At 39.1% G+C, this 24,640-nt stretch overlaps 8 protein-coding genes across 12 annotated transcripts; 5 read left to right on the forward strand and 3 right to left on the reverse strand.

Annotated features, from left to right (window-relative positions):
- The first annotated feature begins 230 nt into the window (after nucleotides 1–230).
- Nucleotides 231–3,202, forward strand: LOC125609847 (probable ribose-5-phosphate isomerase 2). Its single transcript, XM_048781350.1, has 2 exons — nucleotides 231–1,610; nucleotides 2,433–3,202. Exons 1-2 carry the CDS (start codon nucleotides 931–933, stop codon nucleotides 2,560–2,562), a joined length of 810 nt encoding a protein of 269 aa, XP_048637307.1. The 5' UTR covers nucleotides 231–930; the 3' UTR covers nucleotides 2,563–3,202.
- Nucleotides 3,203–3,340: 138 nt separating this feature from the next.
- Nucleotides 3,341–5,527, forward strand: BNAC07G20670D. 3 transcript variants are annotated; one of them, XM_013789417.3, is made up of 6 exons: nucleotides 3,341–3,584; nucleotides 4,206–4,527; nucleotides 4,595–4,666; nucleotides 4,757–4,975; nucleotides 5,054–5,134; nucleotides 5,210–5,527. In XM_013789417.3, exons 2-6 carry the CDS (start codon nucleotides 4,276–4,278, stop codon nucleotides 5,387–5,389), a joined length of 804 nt encoding a protein of 267 aa, XP_013644871.2. In that variant the 5' UTR covers nucleotides 3,341–3,584; nucleotides 4,206–4,275; the 3' UTR covers nucleotides 5,390–5,527. The 3 variants fall into 3 exon arrangements, with proteins under 3 accessions (XP_013644871.2, XP_048637303.1, XP_013644870.2); XM_048781346.1 differs by having other exon boundaries at nucleotides 3,356–3,625; XM_013789416.3 differs by lacking the exon at nucleotides 3,341–3,584 and adding an exon at nucleotides 3,592–3,782.
- Nucleotides 5,528–5,700: 173 nt separating this feature from the next.
- On the reverse strand, nucleotides 5,701–6,752 carry LOC125609846 (cyclin-B2-4-like). 2 transcript variants are annotated; one of them, XM_048781349.1, is made up of 5 exons: nucleotides 6,553–6,752; nucleotides 6,362–6,416; nucleotides 6,151–6,277; nucleotides 6,001–6,063; nucleotides 5,701–5,921 (listed from the first exon to the last, which is right to left on the reverse strand). In XM_048781349.1, the coding sequence occupies exons 1-5, from the start codon at nucleotides 6,628–6,630 to the stop codon at nucleotides 5,855–5,857; spliced, it is 390 nt and encodes a 129-aa protein (XP_048637306.1). In that variant the 5' UTR covers nucleotides 6,631–6,752; the 3' UTR covers nucleotides 5,701–5,854. The 2 variants fall into 2 exon arrangements, with proteins under 2 accessions (XP_048637306.1, XP_048637305.1); XM_048781348.1 differs by having other exon boundaries at nucleotides 6,520–6,645.
- A 290-nt stretch (nucleotides 6,753–7,042) lies between these two features.
- On the forward strand, nucleotides 7,043–9,430 carry LOC111198760 (nuclear poly(A) polymerase 1-like). Its single transcript, XM_022687984.2, has one exon. It carries the CDS (start codon nucleotides 7,185–7,187, stop codon nucleotides 9,213–9,215), a length of 2,031 nt encoding a protein of 676 aa, XP_022543705.2. The 5' UTR covers nucleotides 7,043–7,184; the 3' UTR covers nucleotides 9,216–9,430.
- Nucleotides 9,431–12,038: 2,608 nt separating this feature from the next.
- LOC111198762 (60S ribosomal protein L7-2) lies at nucleotides 12,039–13,475 on the forward strand. The gene is made up of 5 exons (XM_022687987.2): nucleotides 12,039–12,283; nucleotides 12,372–12,527; nucleotides 12,718–12,797; nucleotides 12,874–12,976; nucleotides 13,072–13,475. The coding sequence occupies exons 1-5, from the start codon at nucleotides 12,110–12,112 to the stop codon at nucleotides 13,285–13,287; spliced, it is 729 nt and encodes a 242-aa protein (XP_022543708.1). The 5' UTR covers nucleotides 12,039–12,109; the 3' UTR covers nucleotides 13,288–13,475.
- Nucleotides 13,476–13,787: 312 nt separating this feature from the next.
- LOC111198761 lies at nucleotides 13,788–17,136 on the reverse strand. 2 transcript variants are annotated; one of them, XM_022687985.2, is made up of 12 exons: nucleotides 16,782–17,136; nucleotides 16,590–16,688; nucleotides 16,430–16,514; nucleotides 16,287–16,356; nucleotides 16,090–16,150; nucleotides 15,952–16,005; nucleotides 15,497–15,653; nucleotides 15,298–15,394; nucleotides 14,875–14,984; nucleotides 14,547–14,653; nucleotides 14,262–14,372; nucleotides 13,788–14,168 (listed from the first exon to the last, which is right to left on the reverse strand). In XM_022687985.2, exons 1-12 carry the CDS (start codon nucleotides 16,869–16,871, stop codon nucleotides 13,998–14,000), a joined length of 1,212 nt encoding a protein of 403 aa, XP_022543706.2. In that variant the 5' UTR covers nucleotides 16,872–17,136; the 3' UTR covers nucleotides 13,788–13,997. The 2 variants fall into 2 exon arrangements, with proteins under 2 accessions (XP_022543706.2, XP_022543707.2); XM_022687986.2 differs by having other exon boundaries at nucleotides 15,298–15,391; nucleotides 16,782–17,009.
- A 3,209-nt stretch (nucleotides 17,137–20,345) lies between these two features.
- Nucleotides 20,346–22,953, forward strand: LOC125609849 (receptor protein kinase-like protein ZAR1). Its single transcript, XM_048781352.1, has 2 exons — nucleotides 20,346–22,049; nucleotides 22,130–22,953. Exons 1-2 carry the CDS (start codon nucleotides 20,594–20,596, stop codon nucleotides 22,804–22,806), a joined length of 2,133 nt encoding a protein of 710 aa, XP_048637309.1. The 5' UTR covers nucleotides 20,346–20,593; the 3' UTR covers nucleotides 22,807–22,953.
- On the reverse strand, nucleotides 22,902–24,541 carry LOC111207888 (auxin-responsive protein IAA32-like). The gene is made up of 4 exons (XM_022706387.2): nucleotides 23,707–24,541; nucleotides 23,378–23,623; nucleotides 23,187–23,295; nucleotides 22,902–23,093 (listed from the first exon to the last, which is right to left on the reverse strand). Exons 1-4 carry the CDS (start codon nucleotides 23,855–23,857, stop codon nucleotides 23,027–23,029), a joined length of 573 nt encoding a protein of 190 aa, XP_022562108.2. The 5' UTR covers nucleotides 23,858–24,541; the 3' UTR covers nucleotides 22,902–23,026.
- Between the last annotated feature and the right edge of the window lie 99 nt (nucleotides 24,542–24,640).

A 24,640-nucleotide genomic window follows, 5' to 3' on the forward strand; every position in this document is an offset into this window, starting at 1 on the left:
GTCGTGGACCCTACGATAGATCCGTTTTTAATTTTTTTTAATTAAACGGAAAAAAAAAATAATAATTAAAATTTAACATTGGAAATCGAGCTTTCCAGGTCCACCATTGCAGGTGCCCTTAGGCTACCATTTTTGTTGATAGTTTGTTTTCCTTTTAAGACACGACAGTGCACTGTAGAACGAAGTCTTTGGTTTGTATGCCTCCTTTTGGACCCAAAAACTTTTACTTGGTCTCCAATTTCCTTTGATCACATTTGGCGTTTATCTCAAAAGTAACGAAACGTGTGAGTTTAACCCAAGCCGCTATTTCCAATCTTCGATTAATGTAAAAAGTTGTCAAATTTCTTTAATTTACCCACTAATCTCTATTATAATTTTGTAGCGTTACAATGTTTATTTTCTACACAGTAAAAATGACAAATGAATATCTAGTAAAAGCGAGGAGAAAACTTTTTTTTTTTAAGTAATAGAGGATGTAGAGGAGAGAAGTGCCAATTTTGGACTTTTTGGGTAAAGTTTGGGTACTTTACGTAAATAAAAACAAATATGGGACAGAAATCAAATCCCGTAAGATTCGGGTTTGTCTATTCTCGAAAGTGAAGTGAAGTGAAGTGTGCGTCTAGCGTCTTGACTCGCTTGTTCTTCCACAAAACCCATCTTCAGTAGTCTTCAGTTTCTTTTCTCCGCCACCACACAAACATATTCTTTCTTCTTTCTTCTTCTCATTCTTCTTCGTAATTTCGTATTTTCATACTCTCTATATTTATACAAACATTTCATTCGACCTTTCTCTATTCTATTCATTGTCCCCCAATACTTTCTCCAAAATATTGTATTTTTTCTTCTCATTCCCCAATAATTCTTCTTCTCGGTTCCTAAATTTGATTTACATTTATCGATTAGTATTAAATTTATAGTAGAGAAGTTTAAATGGCACGTGCGTATGATCCTCTCTTCATTACATCCGACAACTCCCCCATCGATGTCCCCTCTCCTTCTTCTTCTTCGATGACATTAACCAAAGACGAGCTCAAACGAATCGCCGCTTACAAAGCCGTCGACTTCGTCAAATCCAACATGGTCCTCGGCCTCGGCACCGGCTCCACCGCCAAACACGCCGTCGACCGCATCGGCGAGCTTCTCCGGCAAGGCAAACTCGAGAACATCGTCGGGATACCCACGTCCAAGAAGACGCAGGAGCATGCTCTCTCTCTCAACATCCCTCTCTCCGACCTCGACGCGCATCCCGTCGTCGACCTCTCCATAGACGGCGCCGACGAGGTCGACCCTCGTCTCAACCTCGTGAAAGGCCGCGGAGGGTCTCTCCTCCGGGAGAAGATGATCGAAGGAGCTTCCAAGAAGTTCGTGGTGATCGTCGACGAGTCGAAGATGGTGAAGCATATCGGTGGAAGCAAGATGGCTCTTCCGGTGGAGATTGTTCCCTTTTGCTGGAAGTTCACGGCGGAGAGGCTAAGGAGAGTGATGGAGGGGTACGGGTGCGAGGCGAGGATAAGGTTGGGAGAGAAGGGGGAGGCTTTTGTGACGGATAATGGGAATTATATAGTGGATATGTATTTGGAGAAGGATATGGGAGATTTGAGTAGGGCTGGGCAAATAAACCGAATCCAAAAATCCGAACCGAACCCGATCCGATAAAAATGAATCCGAATCGATCCGAACCCGATATAAATACCGAATGGATCCTGTTTTTTGGTATTTTGGGTTATGGGTATTATCCGAACCGAACCCGGACCTAAATGGATATCCGATAGAACCCGAAACATTTAAAATCACAAAAAGAACTTCTACTAAATATAATCTTAATTCTTCTTATGTATCCAAAATACTTTAAGATATTATTGAACTTCTAAAATAATTATCTGTTACATGAAGGTTGATGGTGGAATGTGGCGGTTGATGCCTGAAGCTTTTAGATTTAGATTTTGTTTTTATTGAATAATGTTTCTCATTTCATGAGAACTTATTTTTTGTTTTATGATTTCATTTATCTGATTTTCTTTCTATCACTAACTATGTTTATCTTTCGCTTGATTTTGAATGATCACGTTTGATATTTTTTCTTATTTTTGAATCGATTTTACTTATCTTTTGGCTATTAAAAAATGTACAAATCATGTATTTTAAATCCGAAGAACCGATTTCATTTATGCTTTAGTTACAAAATAGGTACAGATCATGTATTTTTAAATCGAAAAACCGATTGGGACCCGAACCCGAAAGTATAATGGGTTATACCGGTTCTTTGAAGATTTACTAACCCCGACCCGAACCCGATAAAACCCGAACCAGTCCCGAACCAAACTTTTATATAACCCGAATGGGGTTGATTTTGATAAACCCGAAAAACCGAAACCCGAATGGATAAAACCGGAACCCGATTGGGATCCCGAATGCCCATACCTAGATTTGAGAGTGGTGAGTGATGAGATTCTGAGGCTACCTGGGGTCGTGGAGCATGGGATGTTTCTTGATATGGCTTCCACTGTTATTATTGCAGGTGAGCTTGGTGTCAAGATCAAGAACAAACACAGCTCTTGTTGATTTTCTTGTTTTTTTGGTGGGTATTAGGAGAAAGAGAGGATTATTGATCATCATCATTTATAGGTTATGTAAACTGCATTTTTGTTTCATTGGGTGTCTTTCTAAGTAATGGGCCAATACATTCTTATGTGTTGGGCTTTGCTTCTGTTAAATACCTTAACGATATAGATAGAGGCTTATACTGACTACTACTTAGGATTATAACTTATGAATTTTATCGCGCTTTTGTTGGTGTATTCGCCATCGTCGAAATGGGATAAATTAGGAGAATAATTGATGTAATCATCAACGCGAAAGATTGTGATTGGGTGTGCATTATTTCAGCGTTAATTAGTTTTGGTAGAATGGTTGGCCTAAAAGACCAATTAAAATAGCACTATTAACAAAAACTAATAGTACGTGGTTAGTTAATCAACCTGTCAAATGATCAATGATGCCGCACCAGCTTGAACTGACGCACTCGCACCGTCACACGCACCATGGACGACGTAACTACGAATCATTATTCAGTTAAATAAAAGAAAGCATGAAAATACTTTGGTCTTTTTGCGGATCTCCATTTCATCTAAATTGTATTCATTCTCTCTTTTGTTGAGCTGTTTTTCCCTGGTTAGCTACTTTGAGTCTTTGTTTGACTTTATACATATTTAGTAGACATTTATTTATTGCAATTAAAATGTCCACGTGTGTGTATGGTATAGCCGTATAGCTACTTAAAATTACCCAGGTACTACATACGATACGTCTGACGTAATATAAATATTGATATAATTTTGAGATAAAAGTATACTAATTAATTATAAGATTCAAGATTCTATACTCCATCTCATTGCTTTATATGTAAACACACACATAACTTTATTGGTTTTAATCTCCTGAATAATTCGCGGAGTTCAGAGAGAAAGAAAGGAAGCTTTTATCAAAGGCTTTAGCTTCAGGAAAAGACAGATTCTATTCTTTTAAGTCTCCTCTTTCTTCGCTTTTCCACTTCTTCTCCTTTCCGACAAAAAGAGAAGAAAACGGTATTACAAAACTCTTTACCTTCTCCTGTCCTAATATTTGGGTCTGCCTCTCAATTCTCCCTGTCTTTTCGTTTTTTTTTTTTGTTTTCTCATATTTTGCTTTTTATTATTTGTCTCGTTTGTATGTTGTCACTTATGTCTCTATGATTTCGTCTCAGCCTGTGTTTAATTTCGTTCAAAACAACTTGCATCATCTGGGTAAATTCAGATTCCTTCGTGTTGTTCGTCGTTTTGAAATTTTAATATTATCTTCTTCTATAATTAATTTTTTTTTATATAGCTAATTTTGTTTTATAACAAACAATCAATTAAACCGTTTCGATAAACTTGTGCACTTAACAAAAAAATTTACAGGTTTTATGTTCTGGTAACTAACCAGCTTTGGTTCTGCTTTTCGCCCATGGCTCTTTCATTATCCAGAAAAAAATGTTTGCTTATTTAAGTTTTTTGATCTAAAACGTTTTTTTTAAAGATATTTTTATTATCTATTTCATTAATGAGCAGCTTCTAATTCACATGTTCAAGTTGCGTATCACCATCACCTTTGCATTGAATGCGAATGCGAATGCTCCTTGGTTAAATGATTCTGACCCTAACCCCCATTTTATCATTAATTCGCAGCATTAAAGAAAGGGGAGAAGAATCTTGATAGTACTATATAAATAGAGGGGACTTTCTTCAGCTGCAAGTCATGGGAGATCATTTCGTGCTGTTTATGGATCGGTTGATAACAGAAGCCACGATTGAGGAAGCGATTCATAACCGGAACCGTATGCTGCAAGCCAACGCACCTGTCGAGGAGGAATGTATTAGAGTCCTCGATGAGAAAACACTTGAGAAGCTGCGTAACGGAGATTTGTCGATGGTGCTGTGTAGGATTTGTCACGATGAGGATTTGGATTCTAACATGGAGACTCCTTGTTCTTGCAGCGGCAGCTTGAAGGTAACGACATAATTAGAAACACATTGGTTTGATATTATTTGATCCATGTTGTTGTTGTTGTTGGCAGTATGCACATAGGAGGTGTGTGCAGAGATGGTGTAACGAGAAAGGAAACACCAACTGCGAGATTTGCCATCAGGTAGGTCCCTTCTCCTTCTCTTCTCAACATCTTTTTCTTGAAACATTGATTGTATAAAATTATATAAACATGTGTTTTTTTTTTATTCAGGGATTCAAGCCGGATTATACAGCGCCAGCTCCCTTGTTAGAGTTGGGTCATGTTCCTCTTCATTTCAGGGGAAACTGGGCAATATCTCAACGTGAGCATCCTCGTTTCATCACAGTTGTACCTGCTGATCCCACTTTCATCCACGATCATCATCATCATCATCAATATCCTCTTTCTTCCACCACAAGCTTCATCTGTTGCCGTTCCCTTGTTCTCATCGTACGCACAACAGATTCATCCTTTGTTCATACCAAACCTTCCATTATTAACACCTTCTTTATTGTTGCAATCTTGCAGTTTATGGCTCTTCTGATTCTCCGACACACACTTCCCTTAGTCCTTACCGGATCAAACCTCCATGTCTTCCCTTTGTTCATGGTGAATATTATCTCACATTAGATTTCATTTCCAGAGATGATAGAAACTCTAATTGTTTGTTTTGTTTTTTTTCAGTTGTTGTTTCTGAGGATACTCGGGATCATGCTACCCATCTATATTGTCACCAAAGCAGTCGCCACCTGCCGCCGCCATTCTCAGAACTTTGAAACCTCTGACTCTGAAGATTCATCTGATGAAGAAGCAGAGTTGTGGCGCTTGCCTCAAACGCAATCTTACATTATAGGCGTCCCATGAGCACTGTTTATTTACTTTCACATATACACCAAATGACGATCTCTTTGTAAATATACATACACTCTCACTTATACATGTAACATGTTGGATTGAATTTAACAGATTGAAGTTGAACAATAGAAAACATATCTTTCAGTAGCTTTAGAGCATGATTATTGCAAAGACCCATATTAGAGGTTCTTATTATTTTTTAATGCTTTTAAACACAAAAAGTAACTTAAGAGACAAAGTTAAGAAACCCTAACATTTAACTGCTCCATTGCAAAGCTCTTAATTAAAGGTTCTTAAAAAAAATTATAGTTGGCACACAATCAACCAAGGATCAAGGCATTCATCACAATGAGTTGACAAGCATAAGAAACATTACAAGTCTATAGGATGCTGAGGCATGAGACAAAGTTGCAAGCGTTATACATTTCCCATTGCGTTCAAAGATCAACAACATCAACTAACACATTACATCAACTAATAATGTAAAGCTACCTCCTTCTTGGTTTGGGGATTATTCTCAGCTAATTGAGCAGGAAACTTCCTGAAACCAAAAAAATCAATAATTAAAATCTCCAAATCAAAAGAAGACTGAAAGAGGATGCAATGAAGTCGTTACTGACCTAGTGACTGGTTGATGCACTGGAACAAGTGGTGGAATCTTCTTGTTACACATCACATTCTTCCTGAAAAAACAAATCAGAGAGATTAAAAATTAGTTCTTTAGAACAAAGGAACACAGTTTTGTAAAAAGGGTCTGTTTATAAACTTACTCAGACAACGGTCGCTTGTTGACAGCACAAGGATAAACTGGAGCTCTGATGATGTTCTTGTTTATGTTACTGAGTGCTCTTCGTGTCTGCCCATTCGCCGGATTCACCTTTCCTCCACGTAAACCACCTTCATTAACAACAAGTCGCTTAAGTCAATCAAAAACAGAACCAAACCAAAAGATTAGTGTTTCGTGTTTGAATACGATCATACCTTGTGGATTCATGGGTCCGATAACTCCGTGCTTGTTCTCGTCTGATCCACCCATCTGAGGATGATCACGCAGACAAATAAAAAATTGGGTCTTTGATGCGATTAAAGAATCTGATCAAAGACTTGAACAAGAATCATAAAACCCAGAAGAAATCAACGTGGAGATGAGAAGGAGGACACCGAGACCGAACCTTCTTCTTCCCCTTCAAGCTGATTTTTTCTCCACTCGTTTTCTCCTCCCAAAACACTACGAAAGCGACGCGTGGCATCAAGAGACGTTTCTTCTGTCGCCTAAATAAGATACGTTGTTTACACTAATTGCCTTTTTTCTTTTTCTTTAATACCTAATTAAATTAAAAACCCTTATAAGATCCCGCGATAAAGATGGCCTTAATCGAGTGATATAGAAACTCGGAATGTCGTCGTATTTGTAACCTCACCGCCTTATTTCTTAATGGGCTTTTATTCGAATTACCCTCATAAGTATCTGGGCCTTATTGGGCTTTTCCATTACAACTTTCCTTTTTCTACCACACGTATTTCCTTTTTTCAACTCGATAATTTCCTTTTTATTTGGTTGTGAATTATACAGATAAGTGTGGACTGATAGCTATTTATAAATCAACTCGTAGTGAAAGTACGTACTAGCTGAGATCGTTGTGTGTTCAAAGGTCGAGGCTCTCTGCTATTTCAAGGGTTTTCAAGGTTGTTCTCGAGAACTCGTACTTTGCTTTTGTGTTCTGTATGATCGATCAACAGTTTCTCGGTAGTAACGCTCATTGTTCGTAAATATTCAGGGTAAAGAATCGTAGAGAAAGAGGATATGAACAAAGTAAAGTCGATGGCTAGTGTCCAGAAAAACAGACAAATTAGATACGGTATTACAGAACCTATCTCTTTAGTAGGACCAACGGAGCTTGACGTAACCAAGACAAAAACTCTAGAGAAGTACTTGCAAGACGCTGGATTGTACGAAAGCAACGAGGAAGCTGTTAGAAGAGAGGAGGTTCTTGGGAGACTAGACGAGATCGTTAAAACATGGATTAAAAAAATAAGCCGTGACAAAGGGTTAAGCGATGAGACGGTTGAACAAGCGAACGCCAAGATATTCACCTTCGGTTCTTATCGGTTAAAAGTACATGGACCTGGTGCTGATATCGACACTCTATGCGTTGGTCCAAGATACGCTACAAGAGGGAATGGTTTCTTTGGAGAGTTGCATAGAATGCTTTCGGAGTTGCCTGAGGTGACAGAGCTCCACTCTGTGCCTGATGCTTATGTTCCCTTGATGGGTTTCAAACTTAATGGAGTCTCTATTGATCTCCTCTACGCAAAGCTCCCTTTGTGGATTATCCCCGAGGACTTGGATCTATCGCAAGATTCTATTCTACAGAACGCTGATGAGCAAACTGTTCGAAGCCTCAACGGTTGTAGAGTTACTGACAAGATCTTTCGTCTGGTTCCTAACATTCAGAGTTTCAGGACGACGTTGAGATGCATTAGGTTTTGGGCTAAGAAGCGTGGTGTGTACTCTAACGTATCTGGCTTTCTTGGTGGTATAAACTGGGCGTTGCTGGTAGCTAGGATCTGTCAGCTTTATCCTAACGCTTTACCAAACATGTTGGTGTCTCGGTTCTTTAGAGTCTACACTCAATGGCGTTGGCCCAATCCTATTCTTCTTTGCTCTATAGATGAAGACGAAGGATCATCATTAGGTCTTCAAGTTTGGGATCCTAGAAGAAACCCTAAAGACTTGTTGCACAAGATGCCTATCATTACTCCTGCTTATCCTTGTATGAACTCAAGTTACAACGTCTCCGCGAGTACACTGAGGATTATGACAGGAGAGTTTCAGAGAGGGAGAGATGTATGCGCGGCTATGGAAGCTGAACAATGGGATACTCTTTTTGAGCCGTTTGGGTTCTTTGAAGCGTATAAGAACTATCTTCAGATCAACATCTCTGCTTCTAACGTGGAGGATTTGAAAAAGTGGAGAGGATGGGTTGAGTCACGTTTCAGACAGCTTACGTTGGTGATTGAGAGACATACTTACGACATGCTTCAGTGCCACCCTCATCCACATGGCTTCCAAGACGATTCTAGACCGCTACAGTGTTCTTTATTCATGGGTCTGCAACGTAAAGAGGGAGTGGAAGCAGGAGGAGGCGAGCCGTTTGATATCAGAAGAACCATTGAAGAGTTTAAACAAACTGTTTACGGTTATATGTTGTGGGTTCATGGGATGGAGGTTAGTGTCAGCCATGTAATGAGAAGAAGCATACCGAGCTTTGTGTTTCCTGGTGGAGTTAGACCTTTGCGTAACTCGAAAGGAACGAGGGATAGCAAACGCAGTTCAGAGCAAAGAGTTTCTTCTACAGTGAGTTCATCATCTACTATTACTAGTTGTGAAAGTAAAGGTGGGAAGAAGAGAAAGTTGGGAGGTGATGAGACACTCACCGATCAGTTAAGGAACTCAAAACGTGTTGCAGTTTCAGTGCATGTAGAGAATGGTGAAGACGGGAGCCCAAACTCATCTGCTGGATCTATTTGTTCAGCTCCTATGAAAGTAGGAGAGAGTCATCACGTAGAGAAGATAGACATTCCTCAGGCTTCTCTTAGTCAAGAAAGTGAGGAGGTTGAAGACAACTTTGGTTTCAGAAATCAAGTGGTTAAAAAGATTCCAAGTAAAGATGCATTCTCCAAAGGAGCAGTGGAAGTGGAAGAACTCGAAGATGTTCCAATGCAACGGCCCGTGGTGACGCCCAAAGCTTCAGTGCAACTGCGGAAACCGATAATCAAGTTGAACTTCACGTCTCTAAGCATGACCAATGCCAAGAATCTCAAAGCTTGTTGAAATGGGAGGTGTCATGTCATGGTGAAGACTTTCTTCTTATGTTTTTGTTTATGGAAGAATTTTGTATAAAATGGTTTACATTGATAGATGTTGAAAGCAAATTCTTAAATACTCTTTAGTTCCATGTAAAAACTCGTTTGTATCAGAATCACAAAGATATATTTGGTAATAAGAAAAGAAGTTAAAATCATGTAGAATAATTCCCACTTCTACTCTTAAGTATGCTTCCTGCAGTTTTCATCAGTAGCAATTGCTTCTTTGCTCATTTATCTAGTCCATTGTTTGTACACCTTTGAAGCCATCATAGCTTGGCAAAAAAAAAAAAACATTACTAGCCGGTTACTCCAAAATGCAGATACATGTAAAATTAGTCAAGGCAATTCTCTCAAATATTTTTTTTAAAAGTTTTTATCACAAAAATAGTTTTTAATAAAAAATTGCCAAAATAACTCTTTTTATTTTAAAACATTTAATATTTATTTCTAAAAATTTAAAACACTATCTCCAAAATCTTATCCATTAATTCTAAAATATTTTTACCATTTTTTTTTTTTTAACACTTTGTGACTATAACGTGATGGTTTGAACAAAAAGAGAAGAAGAAAGATACGAGAAAAAACAGAGTGCGGAAGATACCAACAGGGCCCCACACTCAAAATAAAAAACGAACAACATAAATCAAATAACAGCACTCCACTCCCGTAGAACTCGCATTTGCGAAGGAAGTATCTCAAGCCTGTCATGAATTCGCACCGCCGCAACCCCAACTAATGCGCACTGAATATCCCACTCTCATCCTCACGTACAATGGGCAGTAACCACCCAGGGCAGTCCGTAGCTATGTAGGACGCGTAGCGTTGATCTCTAGTGACACTGAGAGCAATTGCATCTGCACATCTGTTCGCCCCTCTGTTAACATATGAAATGGACCACAACCTGAGCAGGGACAATTTCTCTCTTATAGCTTCTATCAAACTGAGCCATTGAGGGAAGTTTCCAGGCTTTAAAATTGCTTCGCCCGCTAAGTACGAGGTGGACTCAAACACCACCTTTTCATATCTCATCGTCGAGATGCTTTCAGCTGCCCAATAAAAACCCAGTAGCTCAGCCTCTAAGGATGATGAGACATGAGAATATGAGCGACGGCTATGGGCTAAGGCTGCTCCAGCATGATTCCTTGTCAACCAAGCAACCCCACAATTCTGGTTTCCATCAACCCAAGACGACCCAATGTTACATTTAACAAAGCTTGGGCACGGTTTTTGCCACGTTGATGTAGAATCACCAGCTGCATCTTGATCCCTATCTTCCTTGTCCGTCACGTTAGCCGCTCTCCAAGCTTCTGCCTCTACTTGGATTCTCTCCCATACTTCCTTAGCTCCAAAAACTACATGTTCGAACACGCAGCGGTTCCTAGATTTCCATAATTGCCAGAGAACCCACGGGAATACCAATCTAGTCTTCTCAGGTAAATGACGTTTCTTGCAACTTTCGAGCAGGTGGTGAAAATTGAGAAAGACTGAGTTGGTTGAGAAACCCGCTGCTGGGCTAGGAAAGCCTGATAATCTCCATACCTCTTTCGCAACCGGGCAGTGAAAAAGAACATGACAGATGGTTTCCGGTTGAGATTGACATACCTTACAAGTAGTTTCAACATTGATACCTCGAGAGGCCAGTCGTTCCGAGACCGCTAGGGCTCCAGCCAAAGCACGCCACATGAAGTGCCTAACCTTAGGTAGCGTTTTCACCTTCCATAGATTAGACCACAAGTTTCTCTCAACAGGAGGTAGATTCGAAGCTGTCATTGGTCTCTCAATTGTCTGTATGAGATTCAGTAGTTTATAGCCGCTTTGGGAATCATACATTCCGTTCTTGCTAAAAGCCCAGACCATTGTATCTTCCCTCTGAAGATTTAACTTCATTCCCAAAATCGCAGTAGCATCTTCCTCAACAAAAAGATGTCGGATCTTCTGGGCATCCCAAGTTCCATGTCTCGAGTCAATAAGATCGTGTACAGTGAGCGTAAGGTCTACTTCATCCGTTTTATATCTCGGAGGCCTAGGTGTGGGTAGGAGAAGCCAGTTATCATACCAAACATGCGTCTCTCTCCCATTCCCAATACGCTTCAAGATCCCTTACGCTAATAGCTCACGTCCATGTACTATGCTTCTCCACGCATACGATGGTCTACTGCCTATAGGACAGTCCAAGAAGTCTCCCTGTCTGAAATATCTGCTTTTCATGACTCTGGCCAACAAGGACTGAGGATTAGACCATATTCTCCAGGCTTGCTTGCATAGCAAGGCTTGATTAAACCAAGCTATGTCCTTGAAGCCCATTCCACCTAGTTCTTTAGGCCTACATAACCTTTGCCAAGCAACCCATGAGATTTTCTTCTTTCCTGCTGTGCCTCCCCACCAAAACTCAGTCATGATGCTCGTTAGTTTTGCACACAGATGTTTAGGTAACCTAAAGCAGCTCATCGCAAAGACCGGTAACGCCATTCCCACAGATTTAAGAATGATCTCTTTACCATTTAATAAAACTTATTTTGATCATTTTCTTCATTGAATACTATTTTTGTGAAGGTTATCCTAGGAAATTTCTCAATTAGATATTTGAAATTAAATTTCACTTCACTTGTTTAAGCCACTGTTAATCTCCTCTAAATATCATAAATCATGCTTTGCTCAAGAGTGGTGAATGTTCATGACTTCATGTTATGGCAATGCTGGTTAGACTAATGGGCCAACGGGTAAAATAATTGATGGGCTTTAAAGGCCCATTAAGTTTTTGATTAACCCTAGTTCTGGAGTGTGGCATCATATATAGTGTTCGCTCCTCGCCGCAGTGAATGCCGTCGTCTCTTTGATTGATCTTTGTGGGAATTGGAAATGGCGGAATCAAAGGTTGTAGTTCCGGAGTCAGTCCTGAAGAAGAGGAAGAGAGAGGAGGAGTGGGCTCTCGCGAAGAAGCAGAGCGCTGAAGCTGCGAAGAAGACGAACGCCGCCAACAGGAAGCTTATCTACAAAAGGGCCGAGCAGTACGCCAAGGAGTATGCCGAGAAGGTAACTTGTTTTTGATCCGAAATCTAAGTATAGATATATGTTTTTGATGTGTTGTCCGTAAATGAGTAATCTTTCTTGTTGTTTACAGGAGAAGGAGTTGATCTCATTGAAACGTGAGGCTAAGTTGAAGGGAGGTTTCTATGTTGACCCTGAAGCTAAGCTCTTGTTCATCATTCGTATCCGTGGTATCAATGCCATTGACCCAAAGACTAAGAAGATTCTTCAGCTCTTGCGTTTGAGACAGGTCTGTCTACATTTTTTTGTGTAATTAGACAACTTTATTGTCATTAGGTTTTGTAAGCTTTATTGTCTTGTTTGATATTGTTGACATTAGATTAGACAGTTGTGTTCTTCTGGTATCGTGTGGAGTTGTATAGATCACATAACGACACTCCTATAAGATGGTGCTTATAATTTGTAATATGTAAATGCAGATATTCAACGGTGTGTTTCTCAAAGTCAACAAGGCTACAATGAACATGCTTCGTCGTGTTGAGCCCTATGTGACTTACGGGTATGCTTCTTAAATCTAAACGATCTTAAATTGTATAAGTAACTCTTAATGACAGAGTTAACACTATCTTATTCAGGTTCCCCAATTTGAAGAGTGTTAAGGAGTTGATCTACAAGAGAGGATACGGAAAGCTTAACCACCAGAGGGTGGCTTTGACTGACAACTCTATTGTTGAGCAGGTTCGTAACCAGTCTCTTTGGTCCTATAGCTTCTTCAGGGTTGTTCTTATATTAATGTTTAAAGTGATGATTTTTTTTCTGTGAAACAACAACAGGCTCTAGGTAAACATGGGATCATCTGCACTGAGGATTTGATCCACGAGATTCTAACAGTTGGACCTCATTTCAAGGAGGCCAACAACTTCCTGTGGCCATTCCAGCTTAAGGCACCACTTGGTGGTCTAAAGAAGAAGAGAAACCACTACGTTGAAGGTGGTGATGCTGGAAACCGTGAAAACTTCATCAATGAGCTTATCAGGAGGATGAATTAGATGTTTTCTTTTCCAATATCCGTTTTATTACCTATCTTGTCTTCACCAAATGTTTCCTCCTGGATTTTGATCTTTTTGTTCAAGTTAAATGACATTTTGAGCTTTCTCTTTTGTTGTCTTTGTATCCTAGTTTGTGATATTGATACCTCGAGCATTTCTACACTTTATTTAATCAGTTTTCTAAGAAATAATTCTACTTCAAAATCTCTCCTTTGACGATATATATAATATCATTTTGGTATGAGTACATATTATTCTGTAGAAACTATATTTACTGGATGTTCTAGAGATCTTATCAAAGAGTCAATTTGTATATTAAAATTTTTTTTTTGAAAATTTGATCAGATGAAAACAAAATGATCGCAGTAACGCTCACAGGAATCAGACGAGGAACTGAGATACGAGATGAAGATATCAAAGAGCAGTGTCTGACGAAGGAACTGAGATACGAGATGAAGATATCAAAGAGCTGTGTCTGACGAATACTGGTAGTAGTGTAATTGCATAGAAATTGTAAAGATATTTATTTCTGGAGGGGAGCTTTACCTCTCCCTGCACCAATCCCAGTTGCACATCTCCAATTTCCACCTCCCCCACACTTATAATCAGTGTGCAAAGGTGTGTATGTAAATCATATGTGACTACTAACGTAACAATTATTATAACTCCATCGAAGTGTTGACAACTTATTCTCTCCACTATCATTTTTTTCATTTAGAACTTTGTTCAACATCTTCTTTAGCATTCTCACGTTTCCTCTTATCAACACTCCCTTGTTTCTTCCTTAGCTCTGTAGAGGATATATCCATCCGGAATTTCTCTTCTGGAATTGAGACAAACATGTCTCTTATTTCCTCTGGAATATCAATATTTTCAAGAACCTGCAGGGGAGAAATGATAAGGACACAAGGCCTACAACCTTACATACAGTGACTGAAATTGTATTGCTCAAGATTCTAGAGCTTAGGTCAAACCTGGAATACACCATCGACATTGCGGCCACCAACAAGAAAAATGCAACCTGTTCTCTTGCAATCACCAAGTATCTCCAACATCCTTTTGTTGCTTCCTTCATAGTACTTTGGCTGCAACAATTTAAGATCCTTAATCATTTTTACCTAGGCGTCTGCGTCTTACTGAGTTGTAAGTAGCAATCGCCAATTACAGTTGCATACACACATATCTAATTGTAGGATTTAGGAAATAAACAAGAAATAGGCTCAGGAAAACTGGAAAAAGTTTAAGTAGTTTATACATACATTAACAAGTCTTGCTGCAGTGTCAGCGCCAATTACAAAACTGCTTCCTGGGAAGAGTTCAGCTTTCTTGTAGAAGTACGGCTGATTTGAAACTATTACCGTCTTTCCTGCCAGCCGAATAATATTTAACCAATATCAAAAGATGGCGCGATTAAATGAACATGAACTTGCATTTGAAAAAAAGCATTATAGCTCGAATCTGGATCACAAAATTGATCGTTCTTGCCCTTTAGGAACACTATAATCATAAGATCGTTGCAACACAGAGATGCCAAAAAGGTGCTGCACAAGATTGTAAACATGAATAAATAGTAAAGATTCCACCTACCAGCTGCTTCAAATTGTTTGACACGATCTTTGATCTGTGCAACTGAAAGCGGTGGCTTGTCTGCATTTACTGCGGATAATTCAAAACATGGGTACCCACCCCCACAGACACTGCATCAACAAATCTGCTTGTGAGATTGTTTACACCTTATTTCACAGGAAAAAAAAAGACAGTTAATTTGCTGTTTTGAGATATACTAAAATGCCAAATTGCCAAGAGACCTCTCCAAATCCAAGAACGGAATCAATTTATATAGCATAACAAAAAAATGATCAATTATACCACGCCTTGCATAGCATATCAGATTAACAAGAAAACATAGAGTCAGTAAATAGTGAAAGACGTTAAGAGATGCACACGAGACTTAGGTGTTCACCAAGATAATAAGTACTAATTACGAATAAAGACATATACTCAGCATACCTCATAGCAACTTCCAAGAGCTTGAGATGACCATCGTGTAATGGGTTAAAAGAACCAGGCAGTATAATCTTTCTGTCTTGATCCGACCCGTATGCTTCTGCCATAATGGTAGAATTCCATCGTTAATTGCAAAAATGCAAGTTTAAACAAAATATCAAAAAATCTAAAGTTTTATTGGGTCAAATGACCAAAATCTTACGCTTAGAAAATGGATAAACCTTAAAGCACAAATCTCCTTTAATAAGCTGCTCTAGTTCTTGTTCTTCACTAAACTGGATTTCAGACTCATCAGGCACCTCGGACTCGGTTAAGCCAGAGTCAAATGTCCCAGAAACTTGGCATGCCTTGGCCATAGCCTACAACAAGAATGAACCAAAAAAAGGTTTTAAAAAGTCAGTCCATGTAGAGTACCAACTCAGAGTAGAATGCTTTTAGAGAAGCTACGGGAGCTGAGAAAAGTATGGATAAAAACTTGAGTCCACAAGAATATCCATCTTAGTATTTCAGTTTTATAAAAGAGAAACGCTTTGCAGTACCCATAAACTAACTTTTCCAGTTTTCTTATCTTTTTCCTTTTTAGCAACTAGAGAAAGGAAAATCAGACGCCAATGCCCTAAGATGGTAGCTTTGTAATAATAAGATTTAAAAACACACCTGGATCAGCACACGGCTTGCCACCTTATCTTCTTCCTCTCGGCTTCGTAGGTTCTAAAATTATTCACCAAATAAAAAAAAAAACATGAGTAGTTGACATTAAAGACCAAAAAAAGACAGGAGAAACAATCTCAACACCTTTGCTAAAGTGACTGAAGTTTCCCAGATCCGGTCGGATGCCCTCATAGACAAAAAGAACCTACTCACACCAAAACAAAACAAAACAAAACAAAACAAAAAACATGAGCTATGGAAAGCAAAAGCAGAAAATGCATGGATAAACACCATAGTTGATAGCTTACAGTTAAAGCAAACAGTATTTAATTAATCAAAACCTGTGATCACCACGCTTTGGAGGAGAAGTTGCCAATGCTCCCGTAAAACCCACACCAATCACCGGGAATCCTATCCAAACATACACAAAGTTACACCCACACCAATTCCCTCCTTTTAATTTAAACTTGGTTTAGAACTAAACCTGGTTTAGAAAGCTTAACCGCACGGTTATACGCTAACAAGGCCATCTCGCTCGCCATCGCTTGGCTACAGTGTTGACTCGGAACCTGATAAATCGAGAAAAGAAAAAAAGTAAAAAAACCGGGAACGATTAGCCATTGATTTGAGGGTTGAGAACAAACCCTGCCGAGTAATTGGACCATAGATATCCTCGAATACGGAACCACGGCTTCTAGAAGCGTATTCGAAGCTCCTGGAACCGACATCAACCAACCTAATGCCTGAAAACATTATATTTTCGAATTTTAGTAATTGTTGTTATCGCTTGGTTCACTTGTAAAGAGAGAGAGAGAGAGAGAGAGAGAGAGGGAAACCACGGAGGCGCCGCCGGAGAGATACACGACGGCCTGCGTCGGCGATGAGTGAATCGCTTCGACGATGGTGCGGATCATAGCCTCTCCCATTGGTAGTTGACTTTTGACTTCTCAAGATCAGTCCCAATCGTGCCAGAGAAGCAAACATTTCAATGTTTCATGTATTTATATGTTTTGCCCCTATATTTTCCTCTATTTATGTTAAAAACCTCAATTGTTTTGTTTATTCAATTTGGCCCCCTACCCACCTCGGAGTCGTCGCCGGTGCGAGTCTCGTGACCAAGAGGAGACGAGGAGGAGGAGTTTGGGCCCACTCTCTGCGTTTAGGTTTAGGGCTTTTGTCCTAAAAGGCTAAACTACGAATGATCACACTTTCACAAATTGGACTTATCGACATTTCACGATAACGATAATAACGACAACTAGGGCCGGACAAAGTGAGACTGTAGGGTCGTACACGTGTCCTTCCTCTTCTGTAATCAATGGTGCCAGCGCAATCAGTGCTTGTAGCCGTTGGATGAACCTCATTTATTTAACATTAATTCTGATCCGTCGATACTGCAGATCGTATTTGTGAATTGTGATTATCAATTTCGTTTAGCGTCCTTTCTTCGAAAAACATATGATTCTTGTTATAATCTTCGATTTAATGTCATTATGTATATCTCTAAGAAAACAAGTCATTGTTAAAATGTTTGAAAAAGAGATTATGAGCTGTGATGTCGTTGTTAATTGATATAGCTATATGGGTAAAAGTAAGATAAAGAAGATGTGATAATGTAAAAGAAGCCTCGGGGAATAAACAAAGGAGCGTGGCATCTTGTGACGACGTTCACGAGTAATATCAAACTCTAATCTTAATAAATTATCCCCCTTTAGATCTGTCTTAGTCACCAAATAGTAAAAGATGAATATAGATTTTAGCTTGGAATATAACATTTTTAAATGGTTTTAACTCGAATTAATATTTTGACTAATCAATGCATGTCTAAGAAAATATATCCTACTATATAAAATGGACTAAATTCAAGGCTTTTGGGACTATCCACCTCAGCCAAAATATTCTTATTAAAAAAATTTAGAAATAAATGTCATTTAGAAGATAATTAACTAACATATAACTTTTGATATTTCTAGAAATTTCAAATTTGTAACTGCTAATTTATTAATATAATCATATATCTATATTGAATTATGTTCTATTTTTAATCGTTAGACTTCAAGGGTAAATAAATTATTAATTTATAATATATACAGTTTATAACTTTATATTGTAGTTATAAATAAAGAGAAAATAACCGGGAAAGGTGAAGAAGCTCATGTAAAATTATGTAATTAAAATGGTAAAATGGTGAGTATGATGAGGTGAATCTAAGAAAATTTATTGTACAAATTATGGTGTTTTCTTCGTCCACTATAATGATTTAAAATAAAATATATATTCACATAAATAAGTCAATATTTGTTGTTTTTTTCTGGTAAGATGTTAAGATTATCATTTTCTGAAAGGTTACACTGTTGTTTTTAAACAAGTTTTGACAGCAAGGAAACAAAAACAACCAACAACAACTCAAGGTAAAAAAAGCCTTAAGAAAGTCTTATACAAGAAAGATAAAAAGAAGTAGAGAAGAGGAGAAAGAAGAACTTGCTGGGTAAGAGAGGAGACGGTCACGCATCATACGGTCGAGAGAGGCAAGGATGACTGATGAAGGTGAGGAGACAGCTGTGAACACACGAGCATTACGCTCTTTCCACATCAGGTACATGTCTGCCTGAAAGTAGAGCTTGATGACTGGAGTAGCATGCACATCTGCGTTGACGCGAAGTTGATTGATCCATGCTGCAACAGAGTGTAGATCAGCCGGAGGAGAAATCCAAACTTTAGCAGCAAAAGGCTCCCATATCAAGCGAGAGAAAGAGCACTCAAAGAAGAGATGATGGTGAGTTTCTAATTCCAGATTACAAAGGACGCACGTTCCTGAGACATTTAACCCCCAACGCCTCAAGCGATCCTTGGTTGGCAGTCTTCTCCGCAAAGCCAGCCATGATATAAATGCATTACGTGGAATATGTTCCTTGAACCAAATAGTCTTGTGCCAATATTTGTTGTTGATAGTGTTTATAATCTTTTATGACATTAGTATTCGTATTTTTTAGTAAACTGATCCAAAGAGATTAGTTTGTGGAGCTAACCAAACGAGGATTATAGTGTTTACTTTGAAAAAAGTAATAGGTTGAATGATAGATGGCGTGCATGCTTTTCACATGGAAATCTGCACTTATATTAAAAATGTAAGATTTGAATCATAGAGAAAATATAGTGTATATGACTGAAGTTAGGCCATTCCGAAACTAAAGATGGCTAAAATTCTTCTTTGTCAAAATGCATAGATGTGAATCTTATATGAATAGAGTTCTCTATTTCTTATAGCAGCGTAATAAACTTCGTGTGTAAAGGAGAAAAAATGTTATATAAGTGAAAAAAAAATTATGATTTTTTTTCTTGTGTCTATAGGCTCTTCGCAATTTGAAGAAGAAAGAACATATTGTGTGAAAATCTTTGGCTCGGTCAAATTTTATCCAGTTGTTTATAAAACTATTGTTATATGATTCATGTAATTTTTCAGTGTTGATAAAAAAGCCAAAAAGACCCATCTATACTGACTTTTTGATATTTTTTTCTGTGATTTGAATTTAAAAAGAGATAAAACTTTCGATAAGTTATGTAAACTCAGAACAAGTATTTAGTTTTAGAAAGCATTTACATGTTTCAAACTTATAATATATACATATATAATGTTTAAAATTATGCATATAAAACCTGTGGAAAATATGCCTAAATATGTTTCTCTTCTTTAATGTGTTAATCGTGCTATATATAACATTATTTTTAAATTTCAAAAAGTTTATGTCACATACAAAAAACCATCAATAAAAAATATAATTCTCCATCTACAACAAGAAAAATGAAAAATTATAAACATATAAATTTAAATTAAGAAAAACTAACATTGGAAAAACAAGAAGTTAATGTAAAAGAAAAAAACCGACAAATAATATTATAAATAAAATAAATTTATAAGACAGAATCCGCGCGAAGCGCGGAAAAAATCTCTAGTACTACTAACATTAACATTTAACAGTCTAGTTTAGGACAATAGCAGTTGGTATTTTCCCGGGGTTCGTGCTAACAGCAGCATCTATGAATTAGTACAAAGTTACATTAATGGTGATTATAGATGAACATAATAATCTACTAGATAATTTGATGAATAGAAAAGGACAAACACTCACTGTAAATGTTACCTACAATTGACACTTGACAGATCAATAAACCAAAGGCTACACATTTCACCAACAAAATACCTTTTCAGAATAAAAACAATAATCCTGACAAAAGGTATACTATTTGAAAAAGGTCTGAAATTACAATTTCTCATAATGATAATTTTGGTCAAAACGATTATTTATTACAATACTAGTTAAAAATGGGATTGATTAATGGAAGCTTGTGACAAATTAACGGTATGGATTAAATCGCCATTGGCTTCTCTTTTGTCAAACTTTCACCTCTTTTTTTTGTTGATTCTCGTCTCCCAATGCCTCATAGGTCCAAAAAACAGAGCCCTTCTAGCTTTTTTTGTATTCTTCTTTTCTCCTTTTTCTCCAACGAGAGTATCTTTTATTATGCTTTCCAACTTTACTCTTTACTCTTTACTCCATCACTATCACTCACCTCTCTCTTTCACTCTCTATGTACAAAGCTTAACACTCAAGTCTTTCTGTTCTAGCTATTCACCATTCACCTCAAAATGCTGCCCTCGCTGCTCATCTTCCTCACTCTTCTCTCCAACTACATCCCTGTAAACACCTTAAACGACGAGGGCTTCGCGCTCTTAACGTTTAAACAAAGCGTCCACGAAGATCCCACAGGCTCTCTCACCAATTGGAACTCCTCCGACGAAGACGCTTGTTCATGGAACGGCGTAACTTGCAAAGAACTCAAGGTTGTGTCTTTAAGCATCCCAAGGAAGAACCTTTACGGCTCTCTCCCTTCCTCTCTAGGGTTTCTCTCCAGCCTCCGTCACTTGAACCTCCGCAGCAACAGGCTTCACGGGTCTTTACCTACTCAGCTTTTCGAGCTTCAGGGACTTCAAAGTTTAGTGCTTTACGGCAATTCCTTTGATGGGTCGGTCTCAGACGAGATCGGTCGGCTTAAGCTTCTTCAGACATTGGATTTGTCGCAGAACCTCTTCTCGGGCTCCTTACCGTCTTCGCTTCTGCAATGCAACAGGCTGAGAACGCTTGATGTGAGTAGAAACAACTTCTCTGGGGCTTTACCCGATGGGTTCGGCTCTGCTTTCGTCTCTCTTGAGAAGCTCGACCTCGCTTTCAACCACTTCAACGGCTCCATCCCTAGCGACGTCGGTAACCTCTCGAGCTTACAAGGAACTGCTGACTTCTCTCATAATCACTTCTCTGGGTTAATCCCACCTGCGTTAGGTGATCTCCCTGAGAAGGTTTACATTGATTTAACCTTTAACAACCTCTCCGGTCCGATTCCTCAGACCGGTGCTCTCATGAACAGAGGACCGACGGCGTTTATCGGTAACGTCGGTCTATGTGGTCCCCCGTTGAAGGATCTTTGCAGAGGAGATGAGCTTGGACTCAACGCCTCTTACCCTTTTATCCCAAGCAACAACCGTCCAGATGATGATTCAGATGGAGACTCTGAGACCAAACAGAAGTCCTCAAGTGGGTTAAGCAAAACAGCTGTTGTCGCCATTGTTCTCTGCGATGTTATCGGTATCTGTCTCGTGGGTTTGCTTTTCACTTACTGCTACTCAAAGTTCTGCGCTTGTAACAGAGATAAAGACTCCAAGAAAAGAGCTGCAGAGTGTCTTTGTTTCCGGAGAGAAGAGTCTGAAACGCTGTCTGAAAACGTGGAGCATTGTGATATTGTGGCGCTGGATGCTCAGGTGGCGTTTAACCTCGAGGAGCTGTTAAAGGCGTCGGCTTTCGTTTTGGGGAAGAGCGGGATTGGCATTGTGTACAAAGTGGTTTTGGAGAACGGGCTCACGTTGGCTGTTAGGAGATTGGGTGAAGGAGGGTCTCAGAGGTTCAAGGAGTTTCAGACAGAAGTTGAAGCTATAGGGAAGCTAAGACATCCGAATATTGCTAGTCTTCGAGCTTATTATTGGTCTGTTGATGAGAAGCTTCTTATCTATGACTATGTTCCAAACGGTAACCTCGCAACCGCTCTCCACGGTGAGTCGTCAACCCTTTTCTCATTTCAAAGTTACATCTTGTAAAGTAGTTATTAAATGTATGTGTGTTTATGTGTACAGGCAAGCCAGGGATGTTGAGTGTACCTCCGTTGACATGGTCTGAACGTCTGAAGGTAGCTAAAGGGATTGCGACAGGGCTTGTTTATCTGCACGAGTTCAGTCCCAAGAAGTACGTCCATGGAGATCTCAAGCCCAGCAACATCCTCATGGGACAAGACATGGAACCTAAGATCTCTGATTTCGGACTAGCAAGGTTAGCCAACATAGCTGGAGGTTCATCATCTCCAACGGTACAGTCAAACAGAATCATCCAAACGGAAGAGAGGCAGCAGCAGCAACACCATCACAAGAGCATATCTTCGGAGTTCACTGCTCACTCTTCCTCTGGCTCTTACTATCAGGCACCTGAGACTCTCAAGACGGTCAAACCGTCTCAGAAGTGGGATGTGTACTCTTATGGAGTCATTTTGTTGGAGTTGATAGCGGGTAGGTCTCCGGTGTTGGACGTGGGGACATCGGAGATAGATCTAGTACGGTGGATACAGGTGTGCATTGAGGAGAAGAAGCCGTTGTGTGATGTTCTTGATCCTTGTTTGGCTCCTGAGGTTGATAAGGAAGACGAGATTGTCGCTGTTCTTAAGGTTGCAATCAGTTGTGTGAACAGCAGTCCAGAGAAAAGGCCTACCATGAGGCATGTTTCGGATACTCTAGACAGATTGCCAATGGCTGGAGACTGAGAGATTTGCACATAGAGATCAGAGAACATAACGTTTGTTTTAAGAGATGAGACTAATGTTGTTTTGTTTTGTTGATTTGTCATGTCTTGTTGGTGGTAGTTATTAAGATGTCACTCTCTTTATAATTAAAAAGCTTCTGTTACATCAGATGTTGAAAACTAGAATCACAAGTGATGTGAGAGCTCATTTGGATAAAAGATAGGCTTTGACTTCAAAGGCTTTAGTAGGGAAGAAGAGCATCGTCTCTTCTTGCGATTCTCATCCGATTCACACTTGCAACAAACTCCCTAACAAGTTTCATGCAAATCACAAAATGTGGTTTTAGTTAAAAAGACAAGGTTCTGTATAGAGAAAGTATAAGACTTATGGTAAGAACTTACTTCCATGGAACATCTCCAACGTTCCTCCAGATACCTTCTCTGTCTCTGTAGACCAAAGAGAACTCAGACTCATCCTGGAACAACTTCAGTCCCGACACGGTCTGCATCCCTGCAAATTCAAGTTGATGTGGTGAGACATTCTCAAGATATACTTGTAGCTGGAAGGTTCAGACTCAAGAGCACTAACTTACCGAACATATTGTCAAGCTGGAGAGCAAGAGTTGAGTAGGTTCCTTGGTTAAGAATGCAAACCTTGCGGCCAACGACTGAGCCATCCATATTTACCTTCACATAATAAGCCAATTTTCCTCTGCCCTCTTCTCCATCATTGTAATATCGTTGGGCAAGTCTTTGGTCTACCGGTTCCTCACTCTTCAGCTGTGTATAGGGTCGTTGCGACCAGTCTATAAGCTCACCATACCCGTCCAGACCTATCACTTTGATTCACATATAGATATTGAAGATGGTAAGTGAGGATTAAGTAAACTAAGGGTGAGGTGAAAGCGGCAAAGAAACTCACTTGGAGTAGATGGGAGGTAAGTTTCATGTTGAATGGTCCTAAGGCTGAGGCCTAGATCAATTACGCCACCACCACCCTTCTTGGTCTGGGAGTAATATGTATGAAAGTTTGAAGACCCATGAGAAAATTCTGCAGGTGTGTTTTGGTCCATTGTTGCTTTCTTAATGTATCTACAAGTGCATATAAAAGGAAGTGGGTTGAGAAGTAGAGCTCTTTGATAAGGATTTTATAGCCTGAAGGTGAGACTGAAAGTGTCAGAAGAGTCAAGGAGAAATGGACATATTTGCAGACAGGATAGAGACAGAAGACAAGAAGAACCCATCAAGATTCAGTTTGTGGCCTTCTTGGTTTGATATCACAGAGTGCTAGGGATGGGGACCTGACCACATAGATATTACTTTCTGGTGCACAAGATCACAGTAAGGATCTGAATCACAGAACATTTCCATTTGGTGGACGCTGTGATAACATCATCTGAGAGTAGTGACAACTCAACTAAGGTGAGGCTCTCTGTTGCTTGTGAGAGTGAAAGAGTAGTCTAGTGCAAGAAATACAAAATCATGAGCGGAGAGTTGGGTTTTGGTGTTTACGTGATAATAATACATATGCTTTCTCTCTTTCAAAGGAGAAAAAGTTATGTTGCTAGATTGCTAGACAAAGAGATTTTGTCACTACCTTTTTCTCCCACACCTTGTCTGAGAAGTAGTAGGGTTGAGTGAATGGTGGATCCAAGACCAGACCAGACACATGGATCCCAGTCTGTACTTTTGCTCCCATGGATAAGATTTGTATCAATGGAGAGGAAGACATAGATTCTTCCAAATATTAAATGTTTTACGAACATGTCAGTATATCGAATGCCTTCTAACTCGTTAAACAATATTAGAGCATTCAAATCTCAACGAAGTAAGAAGAGAACGATAAAACGAGAATA

Source organism: Brassica napus, chromosome A6, assembly GCF_020379485.1.
Source record: "Brassica napus cultivar Da-Ae chromosome A6, Da-Ae, whole genome shotgun sequence".
In the NCBI taxonomy this organism is placed as follows: domain Eukaryota; kingdom Viridiplantae; phylum Streptophyta; class Magnoliopsida; order Brassicales; family Brassicaceae; genus Brassica; species Brassica napus.